General features: G+C 48.5%; 1 protein-coding gene across 1 annotated transcript; it reads right to left on the bottom strand.

Moving 5' to 3' along the window:
• Positions 1-292: 292 nt before the first annotated feature.
• LOC115653327 (dynactin subunit 3-like) lies at positions 293-27,356 on the bottom strand. The gene is made up of 9 exons (XM_030566462.1): positions 27,270-27,356; positions 26,316-26,400; positions 25,083-25,169; positions 23,829-23,912; positions 22,780-22,838; positions 21,603-21,680; positions 17,977-18,092; positions 15,037-15,132; positions 293-326 (listed from the first exon to the last, which is right to left on the bottom strand). The coding sequence occupies exons 1-9, from the start codon at positions 27,354-27,356 to the stop codon at positions 293-295; spliced, it is 726 nt and encodes a 241-aa protein (XP_030422322.1).
• Between the last annotated feature and the right edge of the window lie 579 nt (positions 27,357-27,935).

Raw genomic sequence — 27,935 nt, 5'->3', positions numbered from 1 at the left:
GTTCTCCAAGCCCCAGACCCAGGTCAAATGATAACTTCGATCTTACCCAAAATACACGCTTATAGCCAATTCTTATTAACTAAACTAAAATTTATTAAAAAAGAAAAAAGAGAACGTTGGTTAAAAGATTAATATACAGACAGACTTGAATTCAATTCCTGCGGTTCAGATACACAACAGAGATGAGCTTGTAGTTGCCAAAAGTCCTTTTAGAAACAGTCCAGAGGTTACAGTCCAATGTCCATGTTCAGGGTGACTCCAGACAGTGACTGGGGATCTCAATCCTTATGGCTTAAGGTTTCCCCCTCTTGAAACTTAAAGCAGATCTGAAAAGAAGGATCGTGTCCCAAGGTTTTTATACATTTCCTGCAGCCTTTTGGCCTGAGAAAACAACAGGCTTAACTTTCCTTCTCCCAAACATCATGGCAATTAGCACAGGGTAATTTATCCATTAAACAGTTCAGATACAGGTTACCACAACCTTCAAAGAGACAAATAGACAATAGTGCTGTTTCCCTCAAGTGTCTTCCTAAATACTAATACTCCTTTTTTTTTTTTTATCTTTGAATCAAAGCTATAGCAATAGACAAGACTTGTTTGCTTACATCACCAGGGCCGCTGAGAGCGGGTTCGGGCCCCGGTGAAATAATTTTTTCGGATCTCCTAGCAAGGGTGCAACTGGCTAAACAGGGCTGACGAAGCCAGGGAAGCCAGGCCCCGGGCCCCATTCTGGACCACTGGACCCCAGTAATTTGTACCAGCTTCCCCCCTTTTCGTCAGCCCTGTACATCACAAGACCTGAGCAAATATCTCCCCTTCTATCTCTAACAATACAGGCTGATTTCAAAGCTCTGTTCATTTACAGATCTTCCTAACCAGTCTCTAAAGTTTGACCATGGGTCAGGTCAGTTTGTGAGTTAATTAACTTTCTGGCCCTGTCATCTTTCAATGAGATATTCTATCACACTCAGAACATTGCAGGCTGATCTAGATTTGATTTTGACAAATAGAGAGGAACTGGTTGAGAATCTGAAAGTGGAAGGCAGCTTAGGTGAAAGTGTTCATGAAATGGTCAAGTTCATGGTTCTAAGGAATGGTAAGAGGAGAACAGCACAATAAAGACAGTGGATTTCAAGAAGGCGACTTTAGCAAACTCCGGGAGTTGGTAGGTACGATCCCATGGGAAGCAAGTCTAAGGGGAAAAACAACTGAAGAAAGTTGGCAGTTTTTCAGAGACATTACTAAGGGCATAACAGAAAACTATCGCACTGCGTAGGAAAGATAAGTCTGGCAAGAGAACACCCTGGCTTAACCAGGGGATCTTCAATGATCTGGAACTCAAAAAAGAGTGGAAACTTGGTCGAACTACAAAGGATGAATATAAACAAACAACACAAGTCTGTGTGGACAAAATGAGAAAGGCCAAGGCACAAAACAAGCTCAAACTAGGCAGAGACAGAGGGGAACAAGAAAACATTCTACAAATACATGAGAAGCAAGACGACGACCAAGGACAGGGTAGGCCCATTTCCCCATGAGGGGGAAAAAACAATTACATCAGCTACACCATCAGGGGCTCGTTCACCTGCACATCTACCAACGTGATATGTGCCATCATGTGCCAGCAACGCCCCTCTGCCATGTATATTGGCCAAACTGGACAGTCTCTACGCAAAGAATAAATGGACACAAATCAGACATCAAGAATTATAACATTCAAAACCAGTCAGAGAACAGTTCAACCTCCCTGGCCACAAGATTACAGACCTAAAAGTCACAATATTACAACAAAAAAACTTCAAAAAACAGACTCCATTGAGAGACTGCTGAATTGGAATTAATTTGCAAAATGGAGACCATTAAACTAGGCTTGAATAAAGACTGCGTAATGACCCATCCACTCCCAAAGTAAAACTATTTCCCCATGTTTATTGCCCTCCACACACACACTGTTCCTCACAACTTCTTGTCAACTGCTGCAAATCGACCATTTTGATTACCACTACAAAAAGTTTTTTTCTCTCCTGGTAATAGCTCACCTTAACTGATCACTCACTCTTGGTAGAGTGTGTACGGTAACACCCACTGTTTCATGTCCTCTGTGTATATATATCTTCCTGCTGTATTCAGCCGATGAAGTGGGCTGTACCATAGGAAGCTTATGCCCAAGTAAATTTGTTAGTCTCTAAGGTGCCACAAGGACTCCTGTTCTAATCACAGAAAATGTGGAAATGGCAGAGGTGCTGAATGACGTCTTTGTTTCGGTTTTCACCAAGGAGGTTGGTGGAGATGGGATGTCTAACGTAGCGAATGCCAGTGAAAATGAGGTAGGGTGAGAGGCTAAAATAGCGAAAGAACAAGTTAAAAATGACTTAGACAAGTTAGATGTCTTCAAGTCACCGGGGCCTGATGAAATGCATCCTAGGACACTCAAGCAGCTGACTGAGGAGATATATGAGCCATCAGCGATTATCTTTGAAAAGTCATGGAAGATGGAAGACATTCCAGAAGACTGGAAAACGGCAAAAAGACTGGCCAGGTAGACAGGAAAAGCCCTGCGAACTTTTGAATTGCATTTCCTGTTTGCCCAGCGTGGAGCTCTGATCAGCACGGGTGGCAATGCAGTCCCAAATCCAAAAAGAGCTCCAGCATGGACCGTACTGGAGATACTGGATCTGATCGCTGTATGGGGAGACAAATCTGTTCTATCACAGCTCCGTTACAGAAGACGAAATGACAAAGCATTTGAAAAAATCTCCAGGCTATGATACAGAGTCCACAGCACAGTGCTGTGTGACAAGTGTAACGGAAAGCCAAAGAATCAAATGGACGCTCATGGAGGGAGGGAGGGGGTACCGAGGACTCCAGCTATCCCACAGTCCCCAAAAAGTATTTGCATTCTTGGCTGAGCTCCCAATGCCTGAAGGGTCAAACACATTGTCCGGGGTGGTTCAGGGTCTGTCTCGTCAATTTACCCCTCCTCCCCCTCCGTGATAGAAAAGGGGGAAAAATCATTTCTTGACTGTTTTATATGTCACCCTATGTATACTGCATGCTGCTGGTAGACACGGTGCTGCAGCAGTAAACAGTAGCATCCTCTCTCCTCCCCTCCCCGGTGGCAGACGGTACAGTGCAGTAGGACTGGTAGCCGTCCTGGTCATGAGCCCGTGAGTGCTCCTGGCTGGCCTCAGGTGAGGCCGGCCAGGGGCGCCTGGGTAAAAATAGGAATGATTCCTGGTCATTCCCAGTAGATGGTACAGAATGGCTGGTAACCGTCCTCATCATAGCAACTGGGGGCTGAGCTCCATCAGCCCCCTCCCTTTCATGTGTAAAGAAAAGATTCTGTACTGCCTGGACTATCATAGCAGCGGGATACTGGGCTCCTCTCCCCTACACTGCTTAATGTCCTGCCTGGACTATCATAGCAGCTGGAGGCTGCCTCCCCCTCATTTTATCTCACTAAAAAGTCAGTGTTTCTTATTCCTGCATTCTTTACTACTTCCTCACACAAATGGGGGGACACTGCCATGGTAGCCCAGCAGGGTTGGGGGAGGAGGGAAGCAAGGGGTGGGGTTGTTGCAGGGGCACTCCCTAGAATGGCATGCAGCTCATCATTTCTGTGCGATCTGACACGGAGCAGCTGTGCTCTCTGGTACACTGGTTCTCTAGTACACTTGCCCCATGTTCTAGGCAGGACTGACTATTTTTAGATACTATAAAGGAGGGATTGACTCGAGGAGTCATTCCCATTTTTGTCTTTGCGCCCCCGGCCGACCTCAGCCAGGGGCACCCATGACAGCAGCAGATGGTACAGAACGACAGATAACCATCATCTCATTGCCAATTTACAATGGCACAGCAGACGGTACAGAACAACTGATAACCGTCTCTGCTGTCATGCAAAGGCAAATGAATGCTGCTGTGTAGCGCTGCAGTACCGCGTCTGTTAGCAACATCCAGTAGATATACAGTGACAGTAAAAAAAAAGCTGGACGGGCTCCATAGTTGCCATGCTATGGCGTCTGCCAGGGCAATCCAGGGAAAAAGGGCGCAAAATGATTGTCTGCCGTTGCTTTCCCAGAGGAAGGATTGAGTGACAACATTTACCCAGAACCACCTGCGACAACGATTTTTGCCCCATCAGGCACTGGGTCTCAACCCAGAATTCCAAGGGGCGGGGGAGACTGTGGAAACTATGGGATAGCTACGGGATAGCTACCCACAGTGCAACGCTCCAGAAATCGACGCTAGCCTTGGTACATGGATGCACACCGCCGAATTAATGTGCTTAGTGTGGCCGCATGCACTCGACTTTATACAATCTGTTTTACAAAACCGGTTTATGTAAAATCTGAATAATCCCGTAGTGTAGACGTACCCCCTGTTGCACACACACAAATGGGCAATGACAGCCTAGGAAGGAGCACTGCAGAAAGGGATCTGGGGGTCATAGTGGATCACAAGCTAAATATGAGTCAACAGTATAACACTGTTGCAAAAGAAAGCAAACATCATTCTGGGCTGTATTAGCAGGAGTGTTGTAAGAAAGACACGAGAAGTAATTCTGCTCTACTCTGTGCTGATTAGGCCGCAACGGAAGTATTGTGTCCAGTTCTAGGCACCACATTTTAGGAAGGATGTGGACAAATTGGAGAAAGTCCAGAGAATAGCAATAAAAATGATGAAAGGTCTAGAAAACATGAGCTAGGAGGGAAGATTGAAAAAATTGGGTTTGTCTAGTCTGGAGAAGAGAAGACAGAGGGGACATGATAACAGTTTTCAAGTATGTAAAAGGTTGTTACAAGGAAGAGGAAGAAAAATTATTTTTCTTAACCTCTGAGGCTAGGACAAGAAGCAATGGGCTTAAATTGCAGCAAGGGCGGTTTAGGTTGGACATTAGGAAAAACTTCCTGTCAGAGTGGTTAAGCACTGGAATAAATTGCCCAGGGAGGTTGTGGATTCTCCATCGCTGGAGGTGTTTAAGAGCAGCTTAGACAAACACCTAGCAGGGATGGTCTAGATCAGTGCATCTCAAACTTTTGTACTGGTGACCCCTTTCACATAGCAAGCCTCTGAGTGCGACCCCATTACAAATTAAAACACTTTAAAATATATTGAACACTGTTATAAATGCTGGAGGCAAAGCGGGGTTTGGTGTGGAGGCTGAAAGCTCACGACACCCCATATAATAACCTTGCGACCCCCTGAGGGTTCCTGACCTCCCATTTGAGAACCCCTGGGCTAGATAATACTAAGCCCTGCCTCGAGTGTAAGGGACTCGATGACGTCTTGATGGCACTGCCAGTTCTAGGATTCTGGAGAATCCCAACTTCCCACCCCTCCTGTCTGCCCAGGGAGCAGAGCCACAGGCAGGGCGAATGGCTCCTCATAGGGGACCCTCCCCCAGGTCACCCAGCCTGTCAGCATTCAAATAAAGTCATCTCCTGCTCTCTCATCCCCCATGCAGACAGTCTACGACATTCTCAGGTCAATCCGCCCCGCTTCCTACTGCGTCACAAGGGGTCAGATGTGCCTGAGCCCAGGAGAGTCCAACAGGACATGTGGGAGCCCATTTGCCACCCCCTGTGCCCCCAAGGAGCTGGCTGGGTGCCTGCTTCCCTCTGAAAGGTCTGTCACAATGTCACATACTCACTCCTGGAGCCTGAGCTCCAGGCTGCCTCCCTGGGGGCACAGAGGATGATACAGCCTCTCTGCCTTGGCCAAACCTCATTTCACCCACTTATGCCCTGTCTGCCTGCAGATATCACAGCTCAGTCCCTGAGTTCCCTTGGAGAAGGTCTGCCTCCATCAGCCGCTGCCCCATCTCTGGGTTTACCTGAGTCCCACTTCTGGGCGGCCTCCACGGGTTCCCTTGCCCCAGCCATGCTTAGGCCATTCCCGTTGGGCCTCTTTCCATAGCAAGACCTACGGTCCACAAACTGCCCTCCACAGGTCTTTGGGCTTCCTGTCCACTAACCGCATTGTCAGGTCCTGAGGACAGATCTCACAGCTGCTCTGGCCCACCCAGGTTATACAGATGTGCCAGCGCAGTGACCCCGGCACCCTCACCCCATTTGTGGAGAGATTCTCCAAGCAGCGTGGTGACTTCCATGCAGGTCACACCCAAAACCTCTTCCTCCACACTTCCGGCGTCAGCTCAAACTGACAGCAGAGCTCTTTTAAACAGTCCATAGTGCCCAGTGTCCACTCCGTCCCTCTGGCTGTGCACCTCTCTGGCTTTGGGGCCAAGTAGGGGGTGAGTCAGCGGAGTTGGTCCGCAAGGTGAATCTGGTTCCAATCACAGGCCTTCCCCCAAGGGCAGTGAGGTCACATCTATATCCCTCTCGCCCTTAAACTGGCACAACAATCTGGTATCTAGGGTCCCTGCAGAATTGGTCCTTCCCCACTTCCCCCTTGGGGGGGGTCCTCTTGCCCCTCCACTTCTCCATCTCCTGTTTATGCTTCCACTGCTTCGCCTCATGCTATCATTGCTCCTCCCAATCCTCTAGCTCCTTGGCTTCAGATCCAAGTCTACCCAGCTCAGATCTGTCGATGAGGAGCCGGGTCGTGAAGACCCCCTGCTGGACAGGGAACGTGGTCTGGAGGACGCCCTGCTGCTGCCATCTCGGTCACTCTCAGTTCCCCTTGGAGCCCCGCTTGGGTCTGAAACCTGCTGTTTAGCCTGCTCATCCTTCTCAGTGAGCTGCACCTTGTTGAGAGTCCCAATACCTAACTCTCTCCCCCTGCACAGGTTTGTGATGTCCGTTAGGAAGGGGGTTATTTGCCATGTTCTTGCTGTTTCCTCTGCCAAGCCTTGTTTTACTGCTGCAAGTCACTGACTGCAAAATGCAACTTGGGCATTCAGCATCCCACCTCCGTCACCAATCCACAGGATTGGTGCTATGGCCCCCGCTTTGGAACCAGATGCCCCAGTGCCTGGATTTGCCACTGTCTTCATGGACTCTCCATTGATCCAGGCCCCCAAGCCCGAGACAGCTAGGTCTCATTCACACCTGAAATAAAGTGTCTTTCCCCACCGTCTTGTTAACAATGCGGCACGCAGGGGAACCCAGGGTGCACATAGCACTCAGAGAAAATATTTACAGAAAATTCCCATGCTGTCACAGCTGGGTTACTGACCTCTGCTTAGAACAACTCCCGGCCGCAGAGCCTGGGCGCTTGGAATGAGCCCAGGTTACAATCACTCTCCCCCTTGTCAGCTTAACTCGGGGTGGGCAAACTACGGCCTGCAGGCCAGATCCAGCCCCTCAGGGCTTTGGATCCTGCCCACGGGATTGCCCCCCATGGCACCGTGGGTCCCGCGCTGCTCTCAGAAGCGGCCGGCACCACTTCCTTGCAGCTCCCAGGCAGGGGGCTCCATGCATTGCCCTTGGCTCCAGGCTCTGCCCCCCACAGCTCCCTTTGGCTGGGAACAGGGAACCACAACCAATGGGAGCTTCGGGGGAGGTACTTGGAGGCGCAGCAAGGACAGTGCATATAGATCCCTTCGCCCCCCTGGGGCTGCAGCGCTTCCTGGAGTGGCGCGGGGCCAAGGACAGGGCAGGTGGGTGGGCATGGAGTCTGGCCTGGCCCAGTGCGCACCGCTGCCACCCCGGAGCCGCTTTAGGTAAGCAGCATCGGGCTGGAGCCCAAAACCCTCGTGCACCTCTGTCATAAACAGATAGTTAAGTGTTAATGCCTCTTCTACCTGTAAAACGTTAAGAAGCTCAGTAAACCTGGCTGACACCTGACCAGAGGACCAATAACGGGACAAGATACTTTCAGATCTTGGTGGGGGCAAGTCTTTGTTTGTGTTCTTTGCTCTTGGGACTAAGAGGGACCAGACATCCATCCAGGCTCTCCAAATCTTTCTGAATCAGTCTCTCATGTTTCAAACTTGTAAGTAACAGCCAGGCAAGGCATGTTAGCCTTATTTTTGTTTTCTCAACTTGTAAATGTTCCTTTTTGCTGAGAGGATTTTACCTCTGTTTGCTGTAACTTTGAACCTAAGGCTAGAGGGGGTTCCTCTGGGCTATATGAATCTGATTACCTTGTAAAGTATTTTCCATCCTGATTTTACAGAGATGATTTTTACCTTTCTTTTCTTTAATTAAAAGCCTTTTTTTCTTAATACTTGATTGATTTTTCCTTGTTTTTAGATCCAAGGGGATTGGATCTGGACTCACCAGGGATTGGTGGGGAGAAAGGAGGGGGGATGGTTAACTTCTCCTTGTTTTAAGATCCAAGGGGTTTGGATCTGTGTTCACCAGGGAATTGGTAAAGCCTCTCAAGGTTACCCAGGGAGGGGAAAGTTTTGGGCGGACAGGGAGTGATCCAGACACTGAAAATTCTGGATAGTGGCAATAATACCAGATCTAAGCTAGTAATTAACCTTAGAAGTGTCCACGCAGGTCCCCACATCTGTACCCTAAAGTTCAGAGTGGGGAAGGAACCTTGACAACCCCGCCCCCACAAATCCCTGCCTGTACCCTGCACCTCTCCTGCACCCCAACCCCTGCCCTGAGCCCCCTCATACACCCTGCACCACTCCTGCACCCCAACCCTTGCCCTGAGCCCCTTCGTACACCCTGCACCCTGCCGAGCCCCCTCATAAATCCCACACCCCTCCTGCACCTCAACCCCCTGCCCTGAGCCCCCTCGTACACCCCGCACCCCTCCTGCACCGCAACCCGCTGCCCTGAGCCCCCTCGTGCACCCCGCACCCCTCCTGCACCGCAACCCCTTGCCATGAGCACCCTCATACACTCTGCACCCCTCCTGCACCCCAACCCCATCCTGAGCCCCCTGCTGCACCCCAACTCCTGCCCTGAACCCCCTCCTGCACCCCAAACCCCCTCCCACACACCACACTGCCTCCTGCACCCCAATCACCTGCCCTGGCCCTGCATACAATTTCCCCACCAAGATGTGGCCCTTGGCCCAAAAAGTTTGCCCACTCCTGGCTTAGCTGGACTGGTTCACTGGACCAACCAAGCGCTGCCCCAGCTTCCAGCACAGCCAGGTGAGCAAGCATCTAGCACTCTGTCATTCAGAGGGGTGCACACTCAGGGGTGGGATGAGAACGGCCACACTGGGTCAGACCAAAGGTCCATCCAGCCCAGTATCCTGTCTTCCAACAGTGGCCAGTGCCAGGTGCCCCAGAGGGAATGAACAGAACAGGTAACCATCAAGTGATCCCTCCCCTATCGCCCATTCCCAGCTTCTGGCAAACAGAGGCTAGGGACACCATCCCTGACTATCCTGGCTAGTAGCCATTGATGGACCTATCCTCCATGAACCTACCTAGTTCTTTTTTGAACCCTGTTATAGTCTTGGTCTTCACAACATCCTCTGGCAAATAGTTCCACAGGGTGACTGTGCGTTGTGTGAAGAAATACGTCCTTTTGTTTGTTTTAAACCTGCTGCCTATTCATTTCATTTGACGACCCCTAGTTCATGTTTTATGAGTAAACAACACTTCCTTATCTACTTTCTCCACACCAGTCATGATTTTATAGACCTCTATCATATCTCCCCTTAGCCGTCTCTTTTCCAAGCTGAAAATCCCAGTCTGATTAATCTCTCCTCATACAGAAGCTGTTCCATACTCCTAATCATTTTTGTTGCTCTTTTCTGAACCTTTTCTAATTCAAATATATCTTTTCCAAGATGGGGCAATCACATCTGCACACAGCATTCAAGATGTGGGTGTACCATGGATTTATATAGAGGCAACGTGATATTTTCTGTCTTGTTATCTATCCCGTTCTTAATGATTCCCAACACTGTTTGCTTTTTTGACTGCTGCTCTCCTAAATCTCCTCTAAGGACACCTCAAACCAGGGCACTTCCTTAGATTTGTCACCTAAAAAGAATGGCTCAGATTTATGCATCTCTCTTCTATGCTCAGACTGAAATGGATAACTTCCACCCAGGGAGCTAATGTTTCAATCAAAACCCCGACCTTACATGTCTCTTCCCCCTACCGTATCTATCACCAGTGGTGACCGAGTTACTTAAAGATACTAGGGAAGCAATATGAAGTATAAACAAACAGGTATTAATTAAAACAGGATCTCAAAGCAATAAGCAAAGTACAAACAAATTGGGTGTTAAACCCCACACGATTGGCCTGAAGCCAGGGACTCCCCCCCCCCCCCAAACAATACAGGTAGGTATGAACAGGTAAACCAGAACATCACCATATCTACGTCCTGCAGACACTCAACAGAACTAGAACCACACACACAGACCAGGACCACAAGGAACTACCGGAACAGAATCAGGAAACAGCAGAAGCAGCAAAGAATCCTGTGGCACCTTATAGACTAACAGACATTTTGGAGCATGAGCTTTCGTGGGTGAATACCCACTTTGTCACATGCATCTGACGAAGTGGGTATTCACCCACGAAAGCTCATGCTCCAAAACGTCTGTTAGTCTATAAGGTGTCACAGGATTCTTTGCTGCTTTTACAGATCCAGACTAACACGGCTACCCCTCTAATACAGGAAACAGCAGGTAACAGGTAAGCAGGAATTTTTTCTTCACTTGACACTAGTCTTGGCTAGGACACAACAGGCTCTGGGCTGTCACTTGGGGAGGATGGTGCTGGGTGCCACAGGTGGATTAGAGGTTTGGGGCCTCTGAGCCAGAGCAAGTGGGGGCCCCCACCACCCATTCCACCTGCAGTTCCCTCCTGCCTGCCCTGCAGCGCTCCTTCTGGGAGCGGGTCAGGGTGCAGGGGTGCCCACTTTTCCAGGGGTCCCCCAATTGGCTGGGGCCCAGCGCACAGGCTCCGACCAGTATGAAACTGGGAAATGACCTTCAGCAGAAATGCCAGGTGCAGGCACAACAACTGAACCTTGTCCAAGGTGAGTACCCTGATCTCACGCATCCTGTGGTCTGAAGCTACAGCGACCAAGAAAGAAGCCTTCCAGGAGAGAAGCAGAAGGGACCACCAAGAAGCCAAGGGTTCGAAGGGAGGACCCATGAGCCTTGACAGCACAAGATTCAGGTCCCAAGGGGAAAACGGGGTCCCAGACATGCAGGTAGAAGTGCTCCAGACCTTTTAAGAACCGCTCTGTCACAGAATGGGCGAAGACCAACCTGCCTTGAAACTGAGGGTGGAAAGGGGAAATGGCCACCATGTGGACCTTGACTGAAGAAAGAGACAGGCCCTGGAGCTTAAGGTGCAGCAAACAGTCCAGGAGGTCCCGCAGCAGGGCCTCTTCAGCCCGAATGTGCCAATCTGAGGCCCAACACATGAACCGTTTCCACCTTGTCAAGTAGGTTGCTCTTGTGGAGGGTTTTCTGCTGCCCAGAAAAACCTATTGGACACCAGCAGAATGTGCCTGTTTGAACTTAGCCATGCAGTAGCCAAGCTTTTCAAGTGAAGCACCACCAGGTTCAGATGCAGCAGACTGCAGTGGTTCTGGGACAGAGGCAGCTGCAGCGGGGAGGCTGACAAAAGGCTCAGCAGCACGCCGAACCAGTGTTGGCAAGATCACGTCAGGGCTATCAGGATGACGTTTGCTTTCTCCTGCTTCACCTTTAGCAGTATCTTGTGGATCAACGGCACTGGTGGAAAGGCTGTCATGGAGCTGGGGGAGACAAGGGCTGCACCCCCGGCTTCCTGTGATTCACCGTGACTCTCAGCCAGCCAGTAAAGCAGCAGGTTTATTTAGACGACAGGAACATCATCCAAGACAGGTTTTGCAGGTTTTTCAGTTAGGTCCATCATGGGGGGCCCGAGTCCTGTCTGGGCCCCTCTCCATTTCCCAGCCAGCTCCAAACTGAAACTCCCTCCAGCCATCTCACCCAGCCTCCCCCGGCTCCTTCCCCAGCCTCTGTCCATTTCCCAGGCAAAGGTGTCACCTGGTGTCACAATCCAGCTGCCTAGCTTCTTCGCACTTTCCCTCCATTGCTTTGGGTACAAAATGTGGGGGGAGGGGGAGAAGATGGCTGATTGAGGGAGAAAAGTAGAAGTACAGAAGAACAGAGTCTAAATTCAATTCTGATGTGTTGTCGTCTCTGAAGTTAGTGTGGATGCACCTGCTTGCTGAGTATGGCCATACAAATCTTTTGTTCCCTTCAGAGTGTTAGGGGCTTATTCCTTCACCCTCCCACTTCCCTGGTCCTTCTCACATGAACAAAGAGCAACAATACCTGAAGTCCAAAGGCGTAAACAATTCAATGTTTATTGGGGTGAACTTCCAGCATGATTCCAGTTTCCTTCCTTAGTGTCCCCCTTCCCAGCTCCGACACTGCAGAGCTTTGTCTGTGTCCCTGTTCCCGTTCCAATCCCCTGTTCCCATTTCCAAAACATGATCCCGATTCCCCCATCCCCAGTCCCTGTTCCCATTCCCCCTCCACCTTCCTGATTGACTGCAGACTATATAGTAAAACCTCTGTTTTGCTTAGCTATACCTTAAGCAATCATTTTACTGAAATGTAACTAACCAATCCTAACATATTGTAACATGGTTATTTAACCAATTATATTCCATCACCTTCATTGGTTTACATCCAACAAAATTAATTATACAGCAGACAGAAACAATTACAGAACCAGACAGAGACCATGCAAACACACAAAACAATACAGAAGTGAGGATTTCACAACTACATCTATACAGACATAAGGGTTTTCCAGCTGTCTCTATTGATAAGTGAGTTTTTGCCAGACAGGACACTATCAAACTAAGTTTCCTTTTACATCTTCTAGCCTCTTCCCTTTCTCTGGAGGTGATAGAAATATCAGGACAGGATTGTATTCCTAATAGCCCAATAGCACCTTATTTCAATGTGACTAGTTTGGAATGTGAGGATGTGACCATACACTTCCCAGCTTATGGCTGCCTTTGCTGCTTAGCCGAAGAACCAGGCTTCAGACTGTCACAGTAAGAGAAGGCCATTACACAGACAGTGATTTTTTCTTTTATACCCTCTATAACTAGCTAAGTGATAAGAATACATCTAAATTCTTAAAGTACAGGCCTTTGCAGACAGGCCTGAATATCTATATCCTAACACAGAACCACTGTCTTCTGCAACTTAGGATGCTGGTAGGGGAGCGGGAATTTGCCAAAAGCAGTTAATTCAGCCGGGGCCTCCCTTAAAACCAAAGTTCACACAGGAACTGACAGTGTCAGATATCCCTTCCCACACCACCCACAATATACTTCTGTTCTCCAAAACCGCCAGTTTAACCACTTTGAAATCCCCTCTCAGCAGAGATTTCCACATCCTCTCCAAACTCTTAACCATGTTTTCCATTCAGTACTGTAGGTGCTAGGGAACAGTGTAGTCCACCCAGTGAGTTTACTGTTTCTTTATAAACCATCACCGTGGTGAGGAGAAAACAGCCTGGGAATTTGGGGAGCCATATGGAAGTCTCCAGAAGTTAGAGAAAGCTGCTACTGACACAGGATGCCTTTTCTTGAGTTAAGCAGCCTGCACTGAATGAATGGCAAACACGACATCCCACCCCATGTTTACTACGCCTGTCGTAACAGACTAGTGTAATGATCTGGGATGCCCTGCTGGTGGTATTGTAGTATTCTGAAATAAAGGGAAACTGTATGGCAAGTATAGGATGAATCTTATTTGTAAAGGGAAACAACCCTACAATGTCTTACTTCTGTACAAAATTGTACATTTCCATCCCGGTGGCTGGTCATTGCCCTAGCACTGATGAAGCACAAGACAGTGTGCCCTACATTGAATTTTTGGGGATTTGGAACATCAGACTCTGAATCAGGGATCTCTGAAAATATGGGACAGGTAGCCACCTTCTGTGGGATATAACATCAGCTAGCAAGCACAAGAATGGTCAGGTTAAGGAACACTTTGAGGGTTTGCAAATTCAATTATTGCTTTTTTATTTTATTTTTATTAAAGTTTCAAACTGAGCAGGGTTGGAGTGGGGCAATATCTGTATCAGAGGCTTCCAGGGAAGATCTATGTATCAAGTGGGATTGGTTAATCAGTAAGGATACATCTATATTGCAAAAGAACAAACTAAACCAAATGCCACCAAGTCTCAGAGCCCAGGTCAACTAACTTGGCCTCTTGCCTACTGAGCTAAAAACAGTAGCATAGACATTACGGCTCAGGCTCTGAAACCCAACAACTGGAAGGGTGTCTCAGAGCCTGAGATCCAGCCCCAGTGGGAACATCTACACTGCTATTTTTAGCCTCGGAGCATGAGCTAAGTCAGCTGACCCAGTGTGACACTCTGTACCCCAAAGCAACACTCTGGCACACCCATATTTACCTTAGTGATATGCTTATATGTTTTGTACAAAGTAGGCCTTGTGGGGTATCAGTCTAAAAGTCCTAATCTGTTGAACATTAATAGCCTGTAGGATTGTATGTGCTGTCACTGTATGGGAAATTTTGTATGAAGTTTTGCTATGTGTCACCAAACTACGTTGTGAAGTTGGAAACACCCACAACCAACCTTTCAGGTACAACAATGGAGAAGCTAGACAGTGCTAATGGCCCCATTAAAAGGACCCCACACACCCAGGGACTACCTCAGGAACTATATACAATGGAGCAGTGGTCCCCAACCTTTTTCATCTGGTGAGCCATGGAGGACCATGGCGGCAGATGAGCATCCGCCGAAATTCCCCCGACAAGCGGCAACGTCAATAGGCATCGCTGCCGATAAGCAGTGTCATCCAGAGGAGTTGCCACCAAAATACTGCCGAAAATTGGCAACATTTTGTCAGCGACACCTCTGGATGACGCAGCTTGTTGGCGGCATTTCAGCAGATGCTCGTCCGCCAGCCAGTATGCGGGCACACTTAGGCTTTGGCTACACTTGAGAGTTACAGCGCAATAAAACCGCCCACAGCGCTGTAACTCACTCCCCGTCCACACTGGCAAGGCACATACAGCGCTGGATCTCCGTGGCTACAGCGCTGTAGGTACTCCACCACCCTGAGAAGAACAGCAGCTGCTGCGGAGTGGCTGAGACACTGGCGCTCCAGTGTAAACGGGGAGTAACCTTATTACGCAGTGACTGACCTCCGGAAATTCCTCATAATCCTTTTAGGGGAAGGTTCCTCTCCTTGTTTTGTTGTGATGCCTCTCTGTTTTGTTGTGAACTCCAGGCTCCGGGAGCTGCTTATCAAAAAAATAAACAACTACTGTTTGCTGTGAATGAGTGAGAGGCAGGCGGGGGGGGCTCCCTTTGGAATGCCCACAGGTAATGTTTGCTTGAAGAGAGAGGTGGTGGGGGGTAGGGTCCATTTCAGCCCAGCTGCTTATCTGGTCTGTGAGAAAAAAAAACCAAACAGCTGCTGTTTGCTTTCAGTGAGTGAGAGAGGGGTGGAGAAGGGTCGGAACTTGCAAGGCAGGGAGCTGACAGAGTGTCAGCTCCAAAAATCCACTCTCTCCCCCCCCACGCTCCCTGTCACACTCTGCCCCACCCTTTTGAAAAGCACGTTGCAGCCACCTGAATGCTGAGATAGCTGCCCAAATGCACTGCTCCCAATGCCAGTGCAGATGCTGCAAATGTGGCCACGACAGTGCGCTGGCAGCTGTCAATGTGACCAGATTGCAGCGCTTTCCCTACACAGCTGTACGAAGACAGGTTTAACTCCCAGTGCTGTACAGCTGCAAGTGTAGCCATACCCTTAGATGCCCCGGTGGGCACCATGGCACCTGCGGGCACCATGTTGGGGACCCTTGCAATGGAGGCTTCTCAGAGGGAGCACATAGGCAATGGAGGACGCTGGACTGGGGGGCAGCTTGGACTGGCCACATCATAAGCAAAGATCTTTCCAGCAAGCTAGAAGAAACTATAAAAGGGGGAAGCGACATCATCACTTGGCCTCCCAACTCAGCACCTGGAAACATGCCCAGAGGACAAAGCCTTTGACTGGGGAGGTGATCCCAAGCTGGAAAGGAGAATCACAGTTTGTGTATTAAGAAACAAGACCATCAGGATGAGACACGGTTTGATTCAAATCCTGTCTAGTTTATAGAACTCAGCTTGGATTTTATTTCTAAGGTATAACCTACTTTGATCTGTACAATTATTACTTATAATCACTAATCTACTTTGCTATAGTTAATAAATCAGTTTTATATTTTACCTAAAATAGTGGCCCTTGCGTGAAGTGCATGGAAAAAAAATCCAAGCTCAGTTAACAGAAACTTCTACAGGTCCTTTTCCCATTGAGGGAGAGGAAGACTGGGTAATAAACTTACACTGGTCAGGCTTTTAACCAGGGTAAGAAGGTACAATTCAGGGGTGCAAGACTGGGGAGCTGGGAGAACTGGCTGGAGCCTCTCTAATGTTGGTTCATGAATAGCTGGCAAAAGCATTCATGTAACTCGCTGGGTGTGTCCCAGCCTGTGGATGTTTGTGTGAGTGCAGTAGGTTTGCAGTTCATCACAACAGCTCAGTGTGAAAGGAAATCCAGACTGATGGGACAGAAGGCTCAGTGGTACTTTAGTTCCAGGTTGTACCTCAGGGAACCTGTCACAGCCAGGCTCTGAGATTCGCTGTAGCTTTTGTTTTGTTTTTCAATGCAGATGTACCCTAAGAGGAATTTCTCTCTGATTCAACACCGATCCACTCTCCATCTCTAGTGCTGCACTGATGGAGGTGCTGTCTTTTGGACAAGACGTTAAACCAGTTGTGGTCACTGAAGATCCTAAAGCATTTCTTGTGTGTGTACTTATCCGTCCTCCAGTGTCCTAGTGAAATTTCAGTGTAGGTAATTACAAACACAACAAAGGTGTGCAGTGACACCTTAAAGACTAATGGTTTTATTTGGGCGTAAACTTTTATGGGTAAAAAAAAACCTCACTTCAGATGGATGGCATATGGACACCTCAGCAAGAATATGGGCAATGGCTACCCCCTGAGAGTCATCAAGCTATGCAAGGACATGTGTTAAGCTCATGTGATCCTGGACTCCATCTTAGGCCAGTACATTTCCAAGCATGTGGCAAAGGATATAAAAGACTCCTGAGCTATCTCCATTTTGTCTCTTTCCTGCCCTGATTCTCTGGACTGTGGATTTACAACTGAAAGGAGTATTTTGAACTATGGACTGAAGCCCTACCAATTTTGTTGATGTTACCAGAGAGAGACATCACAGGCCATCACTGCTACAAACCTGATAGGTAGGTAGGTAGGGGTGTGTGTCTGTGTGTGTGTGTCTGTGTACAAAGTTTCTCCTCTACCTTGGTAGGTCCTGCGGCTATTGGCAGATTTCCTCACCTCAGTGATCTTCCCCACAATCTGGATCAACTCCTCCTGTGTCTGATCAGGAGTTGGGAGGTTTTGGGGAAACTCGGGCCTGCCCTCTACTCCGCGTTCCAGCCCAGGGCCCTGTGGATTGCAGCTGTCTATAGTGCCTCTTGTAATAGCTGCATGACAGCTAAAACTCCCTGGGATGCTGCCCCATGGCCTCCTCCAAACACCTTTATCCTCACCACAGGACCTTCCTCTTGGTGTCTTGAGATTAGAAGAACCCTATATTTGATTAAATTGGTTTTCGGTAACCACTCATCACAGAATCCAGTATCTGGGTGGTGAGACAAGGGCTGGAGTGCCTGGAGACTATTTTTGACATCTTGTTGACCAGTGTGGCGAGACAGAAGTTTACTTTTGTTACTGGTTTGGTATGATCCAATAAGAACCACCACCAGTTTGGGGTGAGTCTACCCTATTTCACAGCAGTTTGTCCTGAATTCGGCACTGTCAGCAGTGAACCCACTGAGGCACAGTGACACTGGGTCCAGTCCCCTGCTCCAATGACTCATTAATCCACAGCAGAACAGCATATCTAAATGCATATTATCTATATCTGACTGCCCCTCAACATATCCTTAGTTAGTGGGCTAACTCTGTAGGTCCATCACTGAAGAACTGGTTCTTGAGAAGGTTTTTGAATGAGGACATTTGAAAGCAGTGTAAAAGAATCCACAAAGTGGACAGATGTACTCTACCTGTGAAATAGTAGCTGGAAGGTTTGCAAAAGAAAAGAATGATAGGTTCCAGCAATACCTCTCTGTTCTGCCAAGTTCATACGTCTTCGACATTTCGACTGAATGAGCAGTGGCACCTGCAATTAAAACATCAGCAGATTAATAGAGGCCAGATCCTGCAACAAGCAGATCACAAGGCATTTCTAATGTCACAGATAGACCATCAGTCTATCCATCCTCTGTTCCTCATGGTGGTATGAGTGCCTAGGCATCAAAGAAAAACAGTGGATACAATATCTTATGACTGAATTCATCTCACAACAGGATGTCGAGAACATCACATGATAATCTCATGTGGAGATTAGCATGGTATAAATGATGGATAAAAATACAGAGCGGGTTGATGTCACACTCTGGTAAGGAAAATCAAGATCTCATCATTCACCTTTGGTCAAGGGTGTCAATCAGCGCAGAGGAAAAGATACCTCTCAAAAGTTATAACATTACCAGACACATCATGGCAAAGTGGTCGGGGAGAGGACAGGGATTCTGCTGACTTAGGTTATATCCCTGACATCCTTTTTGAACATAGTCAGTAAGGAGGAGTAATTAGACTGAGCTTTGTAAAGGTACTACATAAAAGAGCATAATGCTATTTGTATCCTTGCCAATGTGCCCTCTAGTTTTTTACATCCATGTGCAGAATGAATTGTTATGTGCACCAATATGGAGGGGAGGTGTGGTGGGGCCCAAGGGTTCGGAGTGTGGGAAGGGGCCCAGGGCTGGGGCAGAGGGTTGGGATGTGGGGGCTCTGGCTGGGAGTGTAGACTCTGCGATGGCACCAGGGATGAGCGGTTAGCAAGGGGACTCAGGGCTAGGGCAGAGGGTTGGAGTGCAGGAGGGTAAGGGCTCTGGCTGGGGGTGCAGGCTCTGGGGATGAGGGGTTTGGAGTGTGGGAGGTGGTTTGGGGTGCAGGCTGTCCCAGGGTTGTGGTGGGGAGAGAGGCACTGGTCCCCACCGCAGCCCTGCACGCCCCAACTTGCTCCCCACCCACCCCCTACCTCTGTCCTCTCCAGGCCCCTATGGCGTGCATGGCCCTCGATAGCCTGCTGTGCAGCCGTGCAGCCTTGACAATAGGCTACAATCTAAGCTCCCCCTAAGCTGGGTGGCTGCTCAGCAGGCTATCAAGGGCTGCGTAAGCGCACGGCCACAGGGGTCTGGAGAGGACAGAGGAGGGGGTGGGGGGGTGGGAAGCAAGTTGGGGCGTGCAGGGCTGTAGTGGGGACAGGCCCCTCTCCCTACAGCAGCCACAAGGGCCTGGAGAGGACAGAGGCAGGGGGTGGGCAGGGAGCAAGTTGGGACATGTGGCACTGTGGCGGGGACAGGCACCTCTCCCTGCTGCAGCAGCTCCAAGCTGCCATGCATTCACTTCAACTAGTTTCGAAGGAAGTCAGTCAGGGTAAAACTTGGCTCTTATGACGCTCACACTCCTGGGAATGGGTGCTGGGGTTACTAATGGTTAAAATATTAGAACCTATTTAAGGTCACTAATTACAAAGGCAATCATCTCTGCGGTCTACTAGAAAAGAACTGGGAGTGTAAAAGACGCGTACACGGCAAGGTTTATATGGTTTTGTACCACAAGCTGCCATTTAGTTGTAACTACTATTGCCACTTTTTTTACCAGCACAAAGGTGTGTGTCATTTAAATGACTGCTTCTGATGCAAAGTTTTCAACTATAAGAAATAGTATCAAACAAACAGTGTGAGCATAAAAAGCTGTGCTACCTTCAATTCGGTGGGGAATGTACTCTGATTTAATGATTTCTATTGAATAATCAAGCAAAATTCCATATCTCATCATGGACCAAATGCGCACAAGTCTGGTATAAAAACAAGCCAGTAAAAAAAATTTGGGGAGGGGGGGCGAGGGGAGAGGGAAGGGGGATAGGAGGGGAAACAGGGGAGAGAAAAAACAGAATTTCTGCATAATTTTATTCCTATATATGTCAAAACTTCAAGGAAAAAAAGGCTTTCCAAATTCTGAATTATGAAATTTTTTGACCATCTCTAGTAAAAACCTTTCCACCACCTGAAAAGTAATGTAGCTCCCTCTGCTGGTTTTATGCCAGCAATGCTCTGTCCCCAAGCATATCCTGACATCAAAAGTAGGAATGCCCAATCAAACAAGCTGTTAACAGAGAACCTTTGATAAAACGTAGCTTCATTAGGCAGAGCGGGTGACAGCACACAGCTGTGTTTTCAAAAAGAAGATAGATTTAGTAAGATAAGCCAGTTCAAAGTAACAGCAAATATTATGAACAGAAATTCTACAGAGGCATCTTTAAAGAGTTAAAAAGCAAATGCCAGTGGTGTTGTCTGGGTTATTTATTTTTTTAAATAATCAGCTTCAGTGTTGGAGGTATGACAAAGTTCTTTTCAAATTACAATTGATTCCATTACTCCCATTTGTGTCAGTAAACCTGCATCTGAGGAAGGAATCAAGTTTCTGGGTGGGATTTCTAGAAGCACTTGGCGTTTACTTAACTCCCCTCCACTGGGGTCAATGGGAGAATTTCAGTGGGAGCAGAGTTAAGCCAATGCAGGCTGCTTTTGAAAAATACCCCACTCTGCATAATCAAGGTGTGCCGCCTCAGCACCTCTCATGCAAACCGCTTGAATTCAAGTGGGAGGGGCCACACCCCAGCCCTCTCCCACACTCTGAACCCCTCGCCCACTCCCCCATCACATCTCACCTCCATCACATAACAAAATTCATTCTGCACACAGATGTAAAAAATTAGAGGGAACATTGGTCTTTCAGGCCTAAGGAATCCAAAGGATCAAGTTTCCGTGATGGGAAGAGAGGGTTAAGTTTAAAAACCAAAGCCCACTAACACTTAGTATAAGATGTACTTATACAGTGCTTCCATCCAAAGATTTCCAAGCACTTCGTAAAGAAAGTGAAGTATTGTCATCGCAGTTGTACAAATGGAACCATAAATGCATAAAGAGGTTAAGTGACATACCCACGGTCACAAAGCAAGTCAGTGGCAGGGTTGGGGATACAACTCAGCTTTCCGGACTCTCAATCCAATGCCTTATTCACTATACCACACTGCCTCTGTAATTATGGTTGCTATCCTGTAAGGGACACCTCAGGCCTCTAGATGTAATTTGGGACCAACTTTTGCAGGACTTTGGAACTCCAGATTATACATTTCCAGAAACAAGCGAAAACCTAAACATTTCCTTGGTATAGTGCCATCCATCTGGTAATGTTAAGAGTGTTCAGATCCTGTCAGGGCACAGCAGTGAGAAAGTTCCCAGGGTAAGATTTTCAAAAGTGCTCTGCACTGGTGCAACTCTGCTCCCAGCGAAGTCTATGGTCAATCTCCCCCGGACTTCAATAGTGGCAGTGTCAGGGCAGCGCTGAGTGCTTCTGAAAAATCCCATCCGTAAAGGCCCATAGCAAGCGGTGACAGGACCTCATTGGCAAGGAAGGGTATGGCAGGAAGCAGTGTGAGGGAATGGAGAGAGCTACAGAAAGGTCTAATTATACAATTCCAGGCTCTTACATCTCTCCTGGGGTGTAGCTCTTCTCCACGATTTCTTTAACTGTGTGCAGCAGGCCATCAAACACTGACCTGATGTCTACGTGCAGATGTCAATCCATCTGATGTTCCATTATCTTGGACTTGTTGCTTGTAATAAACTCTGCCTGCCTTGAAAATGTGGAAGAACTAGATATTAGACATCATTCAGCATTCAAAGAGAATAGGAGACTGCAAATACACCTGTGCCTCTCTTTTCTGTTTGGATGGACAAGCTTGCCCCTCGTCTCAGTTTTCAGGAGAATGATTTTTCCTTGGTACCAGTTGTCAGGCCACCTCTGGTGTGTCTGGGACCACTGCTGCATTCATGCACTAGGAGTGCTGTGGTTAACCTGAGGCTGTATCAGTGTGGACACCACTGTCATCACTAGGGATAGAACCCAGGACCCTCAGCTGCAAGAGCCCCTGTATATTGCTTCAGTAGAAGGAGTTACTCTATTAGCAGAGTAAGCCAGCTCTAATCCTGCAGGTGGAGCAGTACCAAAAGGGGACATAATCATGCACATTTAGCCAGAGAGTGGCAGTGACAACTCCACTGAAGTAGGGAATCAATTTACCATCAAGAAATCCTTCTTACCACAGTGACTTCAGCTCTGTTTGGAACAGTTCTATCAGTTTCTGTCAGAGAAAAGCAACCAAATATACTAGCCACTAGCACAGCCTCAGTGACGACGTCTCAAGGAAGGCAGGGCAGATGCTCCTTTCTCTCCTTGGAATCAGATACAATATGCTCAGTGGATTCGGCTTGAGGCAGGCCCTTTACCCAGTGCTGTAAACTGAGCTGCTTATTTTATGTGAACCAACTTTCAGATTCCCACCTACCTGAACTGGGAAGGGGACTGTACTCGGGTGGTGGTGGTCTCTCCCCCTCTGTGTGGGAGGGAAGCCATACTGCCTTGCTAGGCCGTCAGGATCTCGGCCTAGTATTGGGGGAATTAGCAGTTAGCCCCACTGCTGTTTTAAAAAGCCACCCAAATCTATTTGTACACTGAGATGTTCCAGAGCAGAGATCTCTTCTGACTCCTGGAAATTCCATGATCTGGACAAACTGAAAACAACGTAATGGAAAGAAGAAATACTGATAATCTTAACTAGAGTGGTTTTAGTCTGTGCTACTAATTATCCCATCCTTGCCCACAAATTACCTACGGTTAACAAGAGGCCCCATCCCTGCCCACTGAAGATTAACCATGATGAGTATTCACTCTACCTGCTGCTGTATGTGGATTTGAGCAAGTCGCTGCAGTTTGGCAGCATGGTCAGGAGCAGCTGCAAAGTACAGAACAAAAGTCAGTCCCGGCTTAGTTTTGACATCCAGGAATTGCAGTTCCCAAAGTAGACATGACTGTCTAAGAGCATATTTAAAATCTTTCTATTGGGATTAATTTAATACATTTCTTGTCAGTAGAAGCACATTACAGCTCAGAAATGCCCTGAAGATAAATACTGCTGGCCACCAGACCACCACTGCTTACTGCCACTTTACTGTTAAGTAAGTGAAATGCCAACATTTTAGTTGTTTGTGTATACGCTGATCAGAACCAACTGAAAACAACGTTCCAAAATCACCCCTCTGCTGCCTCTGGGGCCATGAGAGGTGGGTCCCGTGCAGAAGATTAGATGCTCAGGAGACTTGTATGAAGCAGGCAACTGGATTGCTGTGTGTGACTATTACTGGTAAGCAACTGCATGGAGACTACAGAGACCTCACCATGCAAGGGGCAGAAATACTCAGTGAACAGGAAGCTACACCTTAGAAAGGAGACATTCGACTGAGTTTTTCCCCTATAAGATTCTAAGGATTGTGTAGAGTAACGTGTGCATTTGTTGGCCTCCATTCCCCCCCCCCGCCCCCCAATTACACTGGCTCACTGGACCAGCATCTCAGAAATATTTAACAGCCTTGCCAGTATAACATGGCTCTAGGGTCACTTAAATTCAGCCTACCTGTACAGTGGCAGTATCGTAGCCAGGAGAATACATTCACGCCCATGTTGCTGAAGATGACGACCATGCCACATTCTGCATTTCTTCTGCATGCTGCTGCACTGCTTTAGCCTTCTTAGATTGCAAACTCGTCAGAGTTGGAAACACTTACAATGGTTTCCAGTTATTTGAGGCAGACAGCTAGAGAACTTCTAAAAAACAGCATTTTCACATAGTTCTTAGTGCCCAGGGTAACAAAAGAGAGGCCACTTGTCTTCACTAACTGCAGGACAGCAGCTATGAAAAGGCAGCTTGCAGATGAGCATGGGTTACCTTTGATGTGTGCACTGTCCAAGAACAGCTGGAGGTTGTTCGCCTGCTCCAGAAGGGCAACTTGGGAAAGAATAAACTGCTCCTCTGGTTTAAAAGACAGGAGAAATTTAAGTCAAAGACTATTTCAGCTTTTCACAGATGAGAAAAAAAAAAATCATAGAACATCAGGGTTGGAAGGGACCTCAGGAGGTATCTAGTCCAACCCCCTGCTCAAAGCAGGACCAATCCCCAGACAGATTTTTGCCCCAGATCCCTAAGTGGCCCCCTCAAGGACTGAACTCACAACCCTGGGCCCAGCAGGTCAATGCTCAAACCACTGAGCTATCCTTTTTGGCCTGGGTCAGCTTCCCCTTCTCATAAGGCAATCAAACCTACATGCAGCAGAAAGACTTCACCGCAATGATACTTTACATTACTATTGCACCTTCCAACCAAGGATCTCTGTGCCTTTCGCAAACATCCCCCCACTCTTTTCTGGGGTAGGTATTATCAGATAGGGAAACAGAAGCTGAAAGGCGGCACACAGTACATAAAGGGAAGAACCAGGAGCAGAAGCCAGGATATTCCTCACTAAGCTAGTGATGGAAAAAGCACATGCTTTTTGTTCTTTCATTGGCTCAGTTGTTGTGTCCTATTAAAAGTCAACCTCATGGCTCCGACTCTCCCTCACTTACACCAGTCTGAATCGGGGGAAAACGCCACTGGAGACAATGGAGTTACACACACCTACCACAGGAGAGGGGCGACTCGGATCCCCTTTGAGAGAGCTGGATAGGGTTAGAAGTTCACAGTATATACACACTTCAGTGTTCATAAGAGCCGTTTTGTTCCTAGACTTAGGACAACAATGCGACACACCCCTTTTCCCCCCACCCCCCAAAACTTCTGCCAAAGGCCAGCCAGACTCAGAGGGAGTCACGGTCACTCATTAAGGGAAGGCCTTCAACAGCAAGGAAAGCACTCCTCATGCAGGCACTGGCTCCACTGTGCCAGCTGCATGTCAAGTGCTTGCCAGGGAGCCAGGGCCTGGGGACTGAACCACACTTGTTCTTCTCTGTATGATTCATACTGTACTTTCTCCATTTCTGATCTTTTACTGAGCCAGTTTACAGAGGAAGACTAGACACCAAAGGAGGCATTTCTGTCCTAAACTCATGACAGAGAGATTAAATGAATTGCATTCAATTAAAATCCCACCCCCACAACTTGTGACCTTTTGGGAAATGAGCATACTCCTTCCATTTCATGACGTACCTGCTAAGATGAACTGCAGTTTCATGGCATCGGGAACAGCCATTCGATCAATGTACTGAGGATCCAGATATTTTATTAAATCTTCAACTCAGATCAGAAGTAGGTGACAGAGAGGGAGAGAGGAGAAGTGACTAGTTCTGGAAGTACTGTCTGTCACAATTTCTTACTTACTACAAGATGTTGTTAAAAAGAATCAACAGCTACAGTACTTCTACAGTACCATGATCTTCACAGCATTTTATAGACCACATGAATGAGCTTATAAATTTGAGCCAGCTAACTATTTTAGACAACAATTCAGATGTACAAAGATGCAGAGGCATCCTCAGTGGGGGATCAGAAAGGAATGGCTTAGCTTAACAGTACAAAGTTGTTGCTGCACCAAGCCCCCCTAAGTTTCCTTGTTTGGTTTTATTTAAAGTGCGTACACACATGGCCCAACACCAATAGGCACCCATTATTTACAGAAGGTGCCACTAACCTGCTAAGTATCACATTAGCCAATTTTAAATTCAACTGCAGAATTCACAGTCCATTCTTTAAAGTGAGGGTACAAAGTGCTCACTTTCCATCATGTGGCCTGCTACTTCCCCTGCCCTCTGAAATGTCTTTCCTTTGCACACCCAAGTCTTGCCTTCTGAAGCTGGCTGAGGGTGTGCTAAAGTGGCACCACTCTGTCCCCTCCAAGCACAGCATGCTGTTCCTGCAACATCTCACATCTGTTACAAAAATCCCAAGGTTGCTTGCAATCTCAGTTGTCCTTGATTGGCCTTGGAGCTTATTTCTCCCTGTTGAGCAATCAGAGCCCCTGATTTTCTGCAGGTGGACATACACTGAACATGTCAGACCCCTTTCTGATGACACCAGGCCTGATGGGCTGCAGATTTCTAGGGGGATCTGATCACAGTGGAGAGCACACACAGTCCTAGGGAAGGAATAAAGCTGAATCCTTAGGTTTTAGATCTCTGATACCGAAACAGAAACCAAAGCAGATTCCGTACTCTCACCTCTCAAGAGGTGCACTGCACTCAAGAGATCCCAGCTTGTCTACTCAGTCCTTTGCCTCCCAAGGAGCTAATGATGAGGGCTGTTTTTAAACCCACTCCAAAACCCAACTCAAATGACCTCAGACAGGCCACCCAACAAGACCACCATGTAACACACAGTTTGGATCTAAACCCTTGGGGTAAAACAAAAAAAAACAGAACACACAACTGCTGGATGAATACTTACTTTTCTTGTACAAAATTTTAATTCTCTCTCTTTTGACTGCGATGTTCCCCAAAGCCACCTCAACTTTCACCAAGCCATCTGCTGCCTGGAAGGAAAGAGATGGTATTATAAACCAAACCATGATTAAGTGACACTTCTAACCAGGATCCCACAACTCAACTGTCAGGAACAGACCAGCAAGAAGAGAAGATAAAACGTCTATTTAAAGCTGTTTCAGTTACTGACATTCACACACAGCATATTTCAACTAGCAGCCTGAACGGGTCCGTAACGTCACTACAGGCTGCTAAACAGAGCCCAGGTTGTACCCCAGAGGTGGCTGCAGTTCAGAAGTAAATGAAGCAGCCTGCGCTAGGCAGCCCGTTGGGGGCACTGGGACAAAAGGCTCCGCACTATTCTCGGGCTCCCCTGTGCCCCGGGGAGCCTCGCTCAGGGCAGCAGAGGAGCGAGCTAGGCCCGCTGGAGAAGAACCGCAGCCAGGGGGGGAACAGGGCCTGGCTGCTGAAAGAACAAACAGCCAGAGCTTGGCTGCCCCCCCCCGCACCCCTCGGGGGTCCAATCCCCGCCTCCCCGCGAGCCTCCCCCCCGCACCCCTGGGGGCCAACCCCGCCTCCCCCCGTGTGTCCCCCTCGGGGGCCAACCCCGCCCCCCCGCGCGCCTCCCTCCCCCCCGTGTCCCTCGGGGGCCAACCCCACCCCCCGACGCCTCCCCCCCGTGCTTCCCTCGGGAGTCCAATCCCCGCCCCCCAGGCCTCCCCCCGTGTGTCCCTCGGGGGCCAATCCCCCCCCCGCGCCTGCCCCCAATGCGGAGGCTGCAGACCCCTGCCCCGGTACTCGGCCCCGAGCCGCAGGGAACGGGCCCCGCTGGCCCAGCCCAGGTCCCCTGGATGGTCCCGGGGGGTCACGCACAGGCCGGGCGGGGGGTGCTGAGGAGCCCGCCCGCCCAACCCCGCACCTTGTGCGGCCCGCGAGCCGCCCCGGCACCGAACACCCGGCGCTCCAGCGCCTCCACCCGCTCCTGCAGCCCTGCGGTCGCCGCCATCTTGCCAACCCCAGCAAGCCGGAAGTGGGGGCAGCACTTCTCACAGGAGCCAATGAAACTAGGCCTCTCCGGAAGTGACGCGAAAAGCCGGGCCAGAAGGATGGTTAAATCCGCTGGGAAGTCCCAGCATGCCCTGCCCCCCCAGCGCCAAGTGTTGCCATGGAGATATGTCCCAGCATGCCCTGCTCCCCAGCGCTTAGTGTTGCCATGGAGATGATATGTCCCAGTGTTACCGAACTATCGGGTCAGCCTAGCTGAGAGCCAATGAACAGGCTGACAGGGATAAGGAACAATGCTTTGTTCCGCAGAAAAAGGGGAGCCTGTAGCTGGGCACAAAAGACTCTGCCTTACACCCATTTCACAAACCTTTTATACACATTCAGACAAAGACCCTTGTGTGTTAATACTTGACTGGCAAGTGTAAAATCTCATGTTCCCCTTAGCTAAGTAGAACTAACTGGTTTGGAGCAGGATCTTCTTGCCTTGAGGCAGAGGAAAAGAGAGTGCAAAAATGCAAGCTACTGTGTCCATGAGCAGTACTTACTCCCCCCCCCCCCACCTACTGGCCGCTTGTAATCT

This window comes from Gopherus evgoodei, chromosome 6 (genome assembly GCF_007399415.2).
Source record: "Gopherus evgoodei ecotype Sinaloan lineage chromosome 6, rGopEvg1_v1.p, whole genome shotgun sequence".
NCBI lineage: Eukaryota > Metazoa > Chordata > Testudines > Testudinidae > Gopherus > Gopherus evgoodei.
Note: the sequence above shows the minus strand (reverse complement) of the source record. Positions and strands in the feature narration are given on the sequence as shown.

What these genes read in the sequence shown, in the direction of transcription:
- LOC115653327 (XM_030566462.1), bottom strand. Translation starts at nt 27,356, where the DNA reads ATGGCGGCGACCGCAGGGCTGCAGGAGCGGGTGGAGGCGCTGGAGCGC. An exon ending in CGGCTCGCGGGCCGCACAAG is followed by an intron (nt 26,401 to 27,269) that starts GTGCGGGGTTGG and finishes CTTTCCTTCCAG; the next exon opens with GCAGCAGATGGCTTGGTGAA. An exon ending in TTCCAGCTACTATTTCACAG is followed by an intron (nt 15,133 to 17,976) that starts GTAGAGTACATC and finishes TTTGATAAGCAG; the next exon opens with CTCCCGGAGCCTGGAGTTCA.